The sequence below is a fragment of the Triticum dicoccoides genome, chromosome 7B, assembly GCF_002162155.2.
Source record: "Triticum dicoccoides isolate Atlit2015 ecotype Zavitan chromosome 7B, WEW_v2.0, whole genome shotgun sequence".
Taxonomy (NCBI): Eukaryota; Viridiplantae; Streptophyta; class Magnoliopsida; order Poales; family Poaceae; genus Triticum; species Triticum dicoccoides.
The window spans coordinates 401494202-401506018 of record NC_041393.1 but is presented as its reverse complement, the minus strand read 5'-3'; the positions used below and the strand labels follow the sequence as shown (position 1 = coordinate 401506018).

Sequence of the window (11817 nt, the reverse complement as noted above, 5' to 3'; positions counted from 1 at the left end):
CTTATTCAATCAGCCAAGGTCGATCTTTCTAGAAAAATTTGGAAGCATCCAAAGGCACTGGCAGTGGCCGCAGCCGCCGGCGCTCCGTCCCTCCTCTTTGCCATAGGAACCTCACCGGCCACCGCCACACGCACCTCCCCGTCGTCTCCTCCTCCCCCTACCTCGTCTCCTACAACGCCGACATCGGCAAGTACGCCGCTGGTGCCGTCCTTCCGCCGAGTCTGCGACTCCTCTCATGCCTTCTCCTCCGATGCAGCAGACCCGCCGCCCACCACCTTCTCCTCCAACCCTACCCCTTCTCCTCCGACGATCGGCAACTACGCCGCCGGCGCCATCCGCCCCTTGAGTCCCGCGAGGACTCTCCTGCTTCCTCACACGAGACTCTGATGTAGGAGCCCCGCCGCACACGACCTCTCCTTCCTCCTCGCCGAGCTCCACGTACCGGCAGCCAGGCAACCAAGCCTTCTTACCTCCCCTGCTCACGGCCTCCCTCTAATGTGTCTTGCTGCCGCCAGCTTCCCCCATGCCGCCAACCTCCCCCAATACCCCTTCCCCTGACATGGGTGTTCCCAATCTTAGTTCAAAATTCAGATCGTCATGTACACCGCCCCAATTCTCCCAGCTTCTTCATCCCTCTCCCTTCCTGTGTCTTTCTTTCTGTCCATCACGCTCTGTGTCTGATGCCCTGCTCGCTCGCTGTCACCCGTGCCGCGTGGTGGCCACTACCGCTGCCAGTACTACTAGCTCACCGTCAATGAATCGCGGAAGCCGCAACCTCTTCAAGCGTGCTCGTTCGCCGTACTTGCGACTGTCTGGAGGCCGCACACCCTGCGGGCATGCCCACTGCCCACCTGCCATCACCAGACCGCATGGAGGTCACACCCCATGTCGGCGCTCTCGCTCCAGAGCTGCACCGGATCCTCAGGAGCGCAATGCCACCATGTCGACAAACATGTGGACAGTACGTCGTGCTCTGCTCTGATTTGCTTCCATCCGAGCGCATTTCCACCTCCTCTGTCTTACTCCTGCTGATGCTTAACTGAGTCCTTGATGAGTTAGTTCATACTTCATAATTAAGTGAACTGCAGCTCGTGGTTGTAGATGAATGTGTGCACGAGACAAGAATCTTGGATTCTAATTTTATCCATGATGTTTGGACTTCTTGTACGTTTTGAAACTTTGTCTGTTATGTATGGGTTCTCTAAAGTACGTCATCTCCCTGAACATGAGCAGCATGTACTTTTTAGTGCTTACTTCAAACAGTTAGTATACAGATAAGTTCAGAAATTAGTTAGTGACAATAATCAAACCACTTGGCCGATAAGTGTTGAGGCGTGTACCATCGTTGTAGTTACCATGCTGAGAGTAAAGCATGAAGTTGGTAAGGATGGTGCTGGTTTATTCGTTATAGATAATCTAATTGTATCATGTATCCATAGCATCATTTATATATATTAATCATCGTTTTGTCTTCAAGTAGAGCACGATCTGCATACTACTGTTTTTAGCAAGGGGTACTTTGGTCCAAATATTGCAGCCGAAACTGCTTCACACACGATAAACTTTTGGACGATCTGTGCACGATTAAAGAATCCACCGGCCGTTGCTCTGCCGTGAACAAGATTGCACGGCTGGATTCAATCGTCGGCTGCAAATCGTCCAAATAATGTCGTCTGGATAGCACTGCTCTATTGCAGCTGGCGTCAGATGGATCAGAGGTAATGCAAGGAACACATTTATGCCAAATTTAAGCATAAATACTTTTGCAGGATCGACAACGATCTTAGTAAAACACTCATGGATCAGGAGCAAGCTTTAGTAGTATGGCATGATGTTGGAGCCTTTTGTCTAGACCTTTTGAACCAAGGACGGTAGATGACGCACTTTCAGATATTCTTGCTCGAATGTTTTGTGCTTGCATTGTTCCTCTGTAGTACTGAAAGATCCAATCTAAGACAAAGAAGCAAGAAATGCACTTAGGAGAAAGAAGACTTGAGCTGTGACTCTTGCCAGCAAGAATGCATAGATGGAAAGAAGTGTCTATTTTGGTTCTTGATTATTGTAACATGGCTCATTAAGCTGCTACATATCTGTTGAATTGGGTGTCATTTTGGAACTAATGTTTGTCGCTGTAATGTACAATGTATGGTCGAAAACTAATTACTGGTTTTGTTTTGTTTAAAGATATAGTATTTGATTGATCTGTGTGTTACTTTTGTTATGTTCCGTGTGAATCCAAGGATCTCAAAATGTCTTGTGCTTTCATCCTATATTGTTAGAAAATAATCACCTTCCACTCTTTAATTGACACTACATCACCCTAGCTTATTTAAGCACCACAAAGTATGTGCCGTTGTTCCATTTGCAATCAAGCGTGTAAATTTACTAATTTGCCTCATAGCAGCGGTAGGGCCTCAACTTAAGAGGATACTTTACAGCATGTTGACTATTGAAACTATTCACTTTATTTTCACAACATCACAGTCATATCTGTAACATTATATACTATACAGAATTAGTCCATAGTGGCCCTCAACTTCTTGTTGCAAAAATTATCAAGAATATTGTCCAAGTTCTAAGTAACTACACTACTAATCTACAGTACATGTACACGGTGTCCAGTTTTGTCTTGGACATTTTGATTTAGAGAGAGCTCACCAGATTACTTTTTGCCATTGCATTTAAGAGCATATGTGATTTTTATGTTTTTAACCATATGAATTCAAATTGTCACCGTGGTAAAGGGGGACAAAACAAATTAGGTGTCTAAAAGGCTAAGGTGGAAAATGCTAGGGAGGAAAAGAAACCGAGGCTAGAAATAATATGTGTTTGTGTTTAGGGGTTCAAAGAAAGTGGCATCTAAAAAGTGAAACCCACGTTGTCACTTAATGTGTCACCATTCTTCAGCTCTAAACATCCATGGATGAGATTCATCAAAGTTGGAGGAAGTGATGGAGGGGCTAGAGGAAGAGTTGGTGACCGGAGAGAACAAATGTGAGGGAATGGAAGAGGAGATAAACAAATTAAGAGAAACAGAACCAAACGAGTATGTGGTAGGGATTCCACAAAATGCAATGAATTTTTTGTAATATATTCATATACATCTATTTTATTCCATAGCAACACACGGGCAAATTACTAGTAATTCATAAAAGGACTGCACTGAGAAGATAACGCAGCAGACTAGCGCATATGGCTGAAGTTGCATTGACTGAAGAAAAATAATGCTCGAACTTTCTGTGCTCAGGGAACCCATTCTCTGCATGCTCTGAAATAGATGTGCATCCATTGTTGCAAGATAGGAATACTGTAGTACAAGAGCCGTACTAATAGAACATGCACATAGTGTCGAAAGCCTGTTTACTTTCATGTAATGGCTGCTTAGTGAAACAACAATCTTCATTGCACTGTCTCACAGACCACAAGCACCATAATTGACCTCGGAGGATCCTTATGCAATTTTCAAGGAGATTGGAACACCGTCGCCATGCATTGCCAATGTGTAAGCTGATTGCAGTATGACCACTTCTTTTGAATCCCTTCCGACATGAATTGTTCCAGTGCATTGACACAAATAGGATAGGTTGCCCAAAAGTACAGGGTGGGTAGCAAAACTGCAACTCAGTATTTTGCACATAATTGAAGTGCTCCTCCACGGGAATCAGGTCACAACAGTGGACAACCATGAGAGAGGTAATAGGATTAACCGATTGGCTCGGAATAAGAATATCTATTGGCACCATACGGATCCTGCAAACAACATTCAGAAAAATACTGGGCACCTGCTCTACCCTTGGCAAATATCCTGAGAATGTTGAGAAAGAATTCAGGACAACAGATAAATAATTCAGCAGCCAAGAAGGTTTCAGCTCCTTTTCTAGTTGGCAACACATTGCCTGGGGTATTTGTGGACTTCTGCTGATGAAGTAATCAAACCAACAAGGTACTTAGGTGTTGCTGCTCAAAGGTTTTAGGCAGCCCCTATGCTTCAGTATCACAAGCGGTCGGCGCACCAAAAGATCACCAACTTGCTTAGAACTATACGCGGAATTATCAACGTGAAATCTGGGTAAACCAGTCTTTCCGAGTGTGAAATCACTGCATCCTCTAGCAAGTAATCTTCATCTCACATGTAACATGAGGCAGCAGAGTTTCATGATTCAGAGTCATACCTTCATGAGAGCAAGAAAATGATGGCCACGGAGTGGGTCGAATCTCATTCCCCTTTGCACTATGATGCACCAGAAATGACGGCCATGGTGTCGGCCGTATTGGCTGCCCTTTGTGCCTTGTGGGCGGCGAGACGTCCATGTCATGCTTCCGGAATAGCTTGTTCATGAAGGAGGAGACGCCTGGGAGGATGGCAAGCTCAATGGCGACGCCTGGAGTGGCCTCCACGAGTTCGTACTCATCCGTCCCGGCAACATCGGCGCGACAGTTGCTGATTGTGGAATAATTTGGGAATGCATCCTGGACGTGGTGCGGCGGGCTGATGCTGGCCTTCACGGGGATGTTGAGGCCGTCGAGCTTGCCGTAGTGACCACAGGTGGCTACCTTGGTGGTCGCCATGGTCTTGCAGAGGTCGACCGCGAGCTCGGGGCCGAGTGCTGTTGTAGTGTTGCGTACCTCCGTTGCGACGGTGGCGGCGTCATGGACTTCGTCGGCGCTGTCGATGGCGTCGACCTGGGTCGAGCAATCCGTCGAACAGGTGACAGGTACCATCGGAATGCATATCGGAGTTGCATCATGGGCGACCGTGGGGATCTCCTGGGCCTTGGTGGTGGAGTAGTAGATGCCAGAGACAGGTTCGGACGCCTCAGTAGTGGTCTCGAGCGCCGAGGTCGGCGCTGGTGGACCGTGGACGACGGCGGTGTGGGAGGACCTCTTCTCCAGGTCTGGCCGCCAGGTGACGACCAGTGCGTCCACTTTCTCGATGAGGGACCTGGTGGCGTCGGTGTAGGCGTCGAGCATGGTGTCGATCCGCTCGAGATACGCCTGCATCCATGGATCCATGGCTACCCGATGCCGACGAGCTTGGCGAAACGCGTAGGGAAGGAGTGGTGGCTGGTCTCTGATACCAGATGTAAGAGAGGTGATGGTAGCTAGCTTGTATAGATCGATCTCTCTCACAAGTAGCAATACAGAGTAGTGATTACAGAGGAATTACACAATGGAGGAGAAGAACAAAGGAAGCTTGCAACAGGGGAAAGAAGGTAGGAGGAAAGAGTCGTCGTCGGTTCGTCCGTGATCCACTGGATACCCTCTCCTTCTGTACACCACGCTTAAGTAGCTGCACCGAGGGCCAAGTCCATGGGCTGGTCCAAGGGGCAACCCCTGTACGTGTACAGGCTAGGAGGCTCCTAACATCCCTCCCTCCTTGAAATCCGGCTTGACCCCAAGCCGGTGCCACCGAAAATCGCCCGGGTCCCATTGCACTCGATGGTCCTTGACTGGCTCAAAGTCGTAGCGGCAGCTGAAGGCAGAGATGGCTTTAACAACACGGGAGTAGTAGTCATGGACGATTGCGATCCCACCGAAGGAACTGTCGAGGAAGTAGTCATTGTTGAAGTCAATGTAGTACTTGTGGTCGATGGAGCTTTGCGCGAAGCGGGCTGCGACAGCGATGACACCCCTCCCTCCTTGAGAATGTTCTTGAGTTAGACCCGACATCCTCAGATTTCAATCCAGTCAACTCTTTAACTGAACTAGCAGTTTCACACACTAGTGAATTACTCCTGAATCTGAGCATCTCCACACGACCATTCCCCTTAAATTCATCTTCACTCAGAAAATCCATACCACTAACATGCTCATAATCTGATTTGCCCCCTGCATTTTGTCACACCCAGAAATATGACAGCACGCTCCAGTACACAATGCTCATATAATTCATAAGAGGACTGCACTGAGAAGATAACGCAGCAGACTAGCACATATGGCTGAAGTTGCATTGACTGAAGAAAAATAATGCTCGAACTTTCTGTGCTCAGGGAACCCATTCTCTGCATGCTCTGAAATAGATGTGCATCCATTGTCGCAAGATAGGTGTAGTACAAGAGCCGTACTAATAGAACATGCACATAGTGTCGAAAGCCTGTTTACCATCATGTAATGGCTGCTTAGTGAAACAACAATCTTCATTGTACTGTCTCACAAACCACAAGCACCATAATAGACCTCGGAGGATCATTATGCAATTTTCAAGGAGATTGGAACACCGTCGCCATGCATTGCCAATGAGTAAGCTGATTGCAGTATGACCACTTCTTTTGAATCCCTTCCGACATGAATTGTTCCAGTGCATTGACACAAATAGGATAAGCTGCCCAAAAGTACAGGGTGGGTGCTCCACTGAAGCAATAGGAAAAACATAGCTGCCCAACACCTCTCCCGCAATGCCAAATTCCTTGCAATGTATAGCAACCTGCAGCGCAATCTCATCGAACATAATTTCTGCTAGGCGGTCGTCAATACATTGTAGACTGATCAACAAGATATCCAAGCACTCAATTCCCTCGGAACCATTTTGACTTAACCGTTTATCAGTATATGTTCTTCCAGCCAGTGAATAGCAAAACTGCAACTCGGTATTTTGCACACAATTGAAGTGCTCCTCCACGGGAATCAGGTCACATCAGTGGACAACCATGAGAGAGGTAATAGGGTTAACCGGTTGGCTCAGAATAAGAATATCTATTGGCACCATACGGATCCTGCAAACAACCTTCAGAAAAATATTGGGCACCTGCTCTACCCTTGGCAAATATCCTGAGAATGTTGAGAAAGAATTCAGGACAACAGATAAATAATTCAGCAGCCAAGAAGGTTCCAGCTGATGAAGTAATCAAACCAACAAGGTACTTCAGTGTTGCTGCTCAAAGGTTTTAGGCAGCCCCTATGCTTAAGTCTCACAAGCGGTCGGCGCACCAAAAGATCACCAACTTGCTTAGAACTATACGCGGAATTATCAACGTGAAATCTGGGTAAACCAGTCTTTCCGAGTGTGAAATCACTACATCCTCTAGCAAGTAATTTCTTCATCACACATGTAACATGAGGCAGCAGAGTTTCATGATTCAGAGTCATACCTTCATGAGAGCAAGAAAACGATGGCCACGGAGTGGGTTGAATCTCATTCCCCTTTGCAGTATGATGCACCAGAAATGACGGCCATGGTGTCGGCCGTATTGGCAGCCCTTTGTGCCTTGCGGGCGGCGAGACGTCCGTGTCATGCTTCCAGAATAGCTTGTTCATGAAGGAGGAGACGCCTGGGAGGATGGCAAGCTCAATGGTGACATCTGGAGTGGCCTCCACGAGTGCGTACTCATCCGTCCCGGCAACATCGGCGCGGGAGTTGCTGATTGTGGAATAATTTGGGAATGCATCCTGGACGTGGGGCGGCGGGCTGATGCTGGCCTTCACGGGGATGTTGAGGCCGTCGAACTTGCCGTAGTGACCACAGGTGGCTACCTTGGTGGTCGCCATGGTGTTGCAGAGGTCGACCGCAAGCTCGGGGCCGAGTGCAGTTGTAGTGTTGTGAAGCTCCATTGCGACGGTGGTGGCGTCATGGACTTCGTCGGCGCTCTCGATGGCGTCGACCTGGGTCGAGCAATCCGTCGAACAGGTGACAGGCACCATCGGAATGCATATCGGAGTTGCATCATGGGCGACCGTGGGGTTCTCCTGCGCCTTGGTGGTAGAGTAGTAGATGTTAGGGACGGGTTCGGATGCCTCAGTAGTGGTCTCGAGCGCCGAGGTCGGCGCTGGTGGACCGTGGACGACGGTGGTGTGGGAGGACCTCTTCTCCAGGTCTGGCCGCCAGGCGACGACCAGAGCATCCACTTTCTCGGTGAGGGACCTGGTGGCGTCGGTGTAGGCGTCGAGCATGGTGTCGATCCGCTCGAGATACGCCTGCATCCATGGATCCATGGCTGCCCGATGCCGACGAGCTTGGCGAAACGCATAGGGAAGGAGTGGTGGCTGGTCTCTGATACCAGATGTAAGAGAGGTGATGGTAGCTAGCTTGTATAGATCGATCTCTCTCACGAGTAGCAATATAGAGTAGTGATTACAGAGGAATTACACAATGGAGGAGAAGAACAGAGGAAGCTTGCAACAGGGGGAAGAAGGTAGGAGGAAAGAGCCGTCGTCGGTTCGTTCGTGATCCACTGGATACCCTCTCCTTCTGTACACCACGCTTAAGTAGCTGCACCGAGGGCCAAGTCCATGGGCTGGTCCAAGGGGCAGCCCTTGTACGTGTACAGGCTAGGAGGCTCCTAACATCCCTCCCTCCTTGAAATCCGGCTTGACCCCAAGCCGGTGCCACCGAAAATCGCCCGGGTCCCATTGCACTCGATGGTCCTTGACTGGCTCAAAGTCGTAGCGGCAGCTGAAGGCAGAGATGGCTTTAACAACATGGGAGTAGTAGTTATGGACGATTGCGATCCCACCGAAGGAACTGTCGAGGAAGTAGTCATTGTTGAAGTCAATGTAGTACTTGTGGTCGATGGAGCTTTGCGCGAAGCGGGCTGCGACAGCGATGACACCCCTCCCTCCTTGAGAATGTTATTGAGTTAGACCCGACATCCTCAGATTTCAATCCAGTCAACCCTTTAACTGAACTAGCAGTTTCACACACTAGTGAATTACTCTTGTACGTGTAAGCTGATTGCAGTATGACCACTTCTTTTGAATCCCTTCCGACATGAATTGTTCCAGTGCATTGACACAAATAGGATAAGCTGCCCAAAAGTACAGGGTGGGTGCTCCACTGAAGCAACAGGAGAAACATAGCTGTTCAACACCTCTCCTGCAATGCCAAATTCCTTGCAATGTGTAGCAAGCTGCAGCGCAATCTCATCGAACATAATTTCTGCTAGGCGGTCGTCAATACACTGTAGACTGATCAACAAGATATCCAAGCACTCAATTCCCTCGGAACCTTTTTGACTTAACCATTTATCAGTATATGTTCTTCCAGCTAGTAAATAGGAAAACTGCAACTCGGTATTTTGCACACAATTGAAGTGCTCCTCCACGGGAATCAGGCCACAACAGTGGACAACCATGAGAGAGGTAATAGGATTAACCGATTGCTCTGAATAAGAATATCTATTGGCACCATACGGATCCTGGAAACAACCTTCAGAAAAATACTGGGCACCTGCTCTACCCTTGGCAAATATCTTGAGAATGTTGAGAAAGAATTCAGGACAACAGATAAATAATTCAGCAGCCAAGAAGGTTTCAGCTCATTTACTAGTTGGCAATGCATTGCCTGGGGTATTTGTGGACTTCTGCTGATGAAGTGATCAAACCAACAAGGTACTTCAGTCTTGCTGCTCAAAGGTTTTAGGCAGCCCCTATGCTTCAGTATCACAAGCGGTCGGTGCACCAAAAGATCACCAACTTGCTTAGAACTATACGCGGAATTATCAACGTGAAATCTGGGTAAACCAGTCTTTCCGAGTGTGAAATCAGTGCATCCTCTAGCAAGTAATTTCTTCATCACACATGTAACATGAGGCAGCAGAGTTTCATGATTCAGAGTCATACCTTCATGAGAGCAAGAAAACGATAGCCACGGAGTGGGTCGAATCTCGTTCCCCTTTGCACTATGATGCACCAAAAATGACGGCCATGGTGTCGGCCGTATTGGCAGCCCTTTGTGCCTTGTGGGCGGCGAGACGTCCATGTCATGCTTCCAGAATAGTTTGTTCATGAAGGAGGAGACGCCTGGGAGGATGGCAAGCTCAATGGCGACGTCTGGAGTGGCCTCCACGAGTGCGTACTCGTCCGTCCCGGCAACATCGGCACGACAATTGCTGATTGTGGAATTTGGGAATGCATCCTGGACGTGGGGCGGCGGGCTGATGCTGGCCTTCACGGGGATGTTGAGGCCGTCGAACTTGCCATAGTGACCACAGGTGGCTACCTTGGTGGTCGCCATGGTGTTGCAGAGGTCGACCGCGAGCTCGGGGCCGAGTGCGGTTGTAGTGTTGCGAACCTCTGTTGCGACGCTGGCGGCGTCATGGACTTCGTCGGCGCTGTCGATGGCGTCGATCTGGGTCGGGCAATCCGTCGAACAGGTGACAGGCACCATCGGAATGCATATCGGAGTTGCATCATGGGCGACCGTGGGGATCTCCTGGGCCTTGGTGGTGGAGTAGTAGATGTTAGGGACGGGTTCAGACGCCTCAGTAGTGGTCTCGAGCGCCGAGGTCGGCGCCTGTGGACCGTGGACGACGGCGGTGTGGGAGGACCTCTTCTCCAGGTCTGGCCGCCAGACGACGACCAGAGCGTCCACTTTCTCGGTGAGGGACCTGGTGGCGTCTGTGTAGGCATCGAGCATGGTGTCGATCCGCTCGAGATACGCCTGCATCCATGGATCCATGGCTGCCCGATGCCGACGAGCTTGGCGAAACGCATAGGGAAGGAGTGGTGGCTGGTCTCTGATACCAGATGTAAGAGAGGTGATGGTAGCTAGCTTGTATAGATCGATCTCTCTCACGAGTAGCAATATAGAGTAGTGATTACAGAGGAATTACACAATGGAGGAGAAGAACAGAGGAAGCTTGCAACAGGGGGAAGAAGGTAGGAGGAAAGAGCCGTCGTCGGTTCGTTCGTGATCCACTGGATACCCTCTCCTTCTGTACACCATGCTTAAGTAGCTGCACCGAGGGCCAAGTCCATGGGCTGGTCCAAGGGGCAGCCTCTGTACGTGTACATGCTAGGAGGATCCTAACATCCAACGTATTGCAGCTGGTCTAATTAGAGTGAGTTTTCTAGGGCGTGTTTGGTTGCCGTGTGCTACAGTACCCGCATTGCATACATTTCTCCACCCAACCTGGCTATGCAAATGCAGCCTTAAATGCACCATATGCATGTTGTTTGGTTGCCTGCATGCCCTCTTACCTGCATGGGCTGAACCACACTGCCTGATGTTTGGTTGCCTGCATGTTAGTCCACAAACCCAAGGCATGGTGTTTTATTATATGCAAGGCCTGATGTGTGGTAATCTATTTGGCTAGTTGGTGAGGTTACCATCACACTTTGGCATCACACATCATAAGCACAACAGAGTATAAACAGAGCATCAACTAGCATAATTCAGATATAAGCAGTACCACAGATATAACATTTCAACGCATAAACCATAAACAGTTCAAAGCAGACTCGATAGTAATTAAAAAGAAGGTGCCCCGGCCCTACTCCTTGGCGGCGAAGGCTTCGTTGTGCTTCTCGCACTTGTTGATGACCTCAATGCTATCGTCGTCGAAGATGATGACCTTGAGGGTGTCGGGAGTGAGGAGCTTGAACGTCACCATGTAGCCGATGTTGATCTGATGAACGGCTGCGTAGGTGGCCCAACCCTGATCTAGGGTCACCCTGCCGTTCATCAGCTTGACCGTTACCTTCCAGGAGCAGCCGGTGTTCTTCCTGAGCTTGAACTCCGTCGGCACCGCGACGAAGTGCTTGGTGAAGTCCAGGGGCATGGGGATGCACTCAAGCTTCGGTGCAAGGATGACCTTGCAGAAGTGAGTTGGGCCATCCTCTTGATGGTAGTGGCCGTAGTTGCGGCACTTGTTGCTAGGGGGCTCCTCCATGCCCTCGTCGTCGCCACCCTCACGCGTTTTCGGGTCTTCCTCGGTGGTGGGCGGTAGCTCAACCTCGTCAGGCATTGGGTGAAGGGGCTGCTTGCCCTTGCTGTCAACGGCCGAGAGCACCTCCGTGCCCATCTCATTGCTATCCTCGATCTGCACACAAGTCATGGAATCAGGCATTGCACAGAGTTCATGGCTAATTCAAGAGCTTGTA

At 49.4% G+C, this 11817-nt stretch overlaps 2 protein-coding genes across 3 annotated transcripts; both read right to left on the bottom strand.

Annotated features, from left to right (window-relative positions):
• Nucleotides 1-1104: 1104 nt before the first annotated feature.
• Nucleotides 1105-10650, bottom strand: LOC119337729. Of its 2 annotated transcripts, none has more exons than XM_037609890.1 (2): nt 9556-10650; nt 1105-1950 (listed from the first exon to the last, which is right to left on the bottom strand). In XM_037609890.1, exons 1-2 carry the CDS (start codon nt 10391-10393, stop codon nt 1796-1798), a joined length of 993 nt encoding a protein of 330 aa, XP_037465787.1. In that variant the 5' UTR covers nt 10394-10650; the 3' UTR covers nt 1105-1795. The 2 variants fall into 2 exon arrangements, with proteins under 2 accessions (XP_037465787.1, XP_037465786.1); XM_037609889.1 differs by lacking the exon at nt 9556-10650 and adding an exon at nt 4173-5043.
• Nucleotides 3052-7959, bottom strand: LOC119337730. The gene is made up of 2 exons (XM_037609891.1): nt 7089-7959; nt 3052-6768 (listed from the first exon to the last, which is right to left on the bottom strand). The coding sequence occupies exons 1-2, from the start codon at nt 7927-7929 to the stop codon at nt 6635-6637; spliced, it is 975 nt and encodes a 324-aa protein (XP_037465788.1). The 5' UTR covers nt 7930-7959; the 3' UTR covers nt 3052-6634.
• Nucleotides 10651-11817: the final 1167 nt, after the last annotated feature.

Bases quoted from the DNA above. Each gene is read 5' to 3' on its own strand.
- LOC119337730 (XM_037609891.1), bottom strand. From the start codon at position 7,929: ATGGATCCATGGATGCAGGCGTATCTCGAGCGGATCGACACCATGCTC. The intron at 6,769-7,088 runs GTATGACTCTGA...CAACATTCTCAG, and splicing joins GTTTTCTTGCTCTCATGAAG to GATATTTGCCAAGGGTAGAG.
- LOC119337729 (XM_037609889.1), bottom strand. From the start codon at position 5,013: ATGGATCCATGGATGCAGGCGTATCTCGAGCGGATCGACACCATGCTC. The intron at 1,951-4,172 runs GTATGACTCTGA...TCTTTGTCTTAG, and splicing joins ATTTTCTTGCTCTCATGAAG to ATTGGATCTTTCAGTACTAC.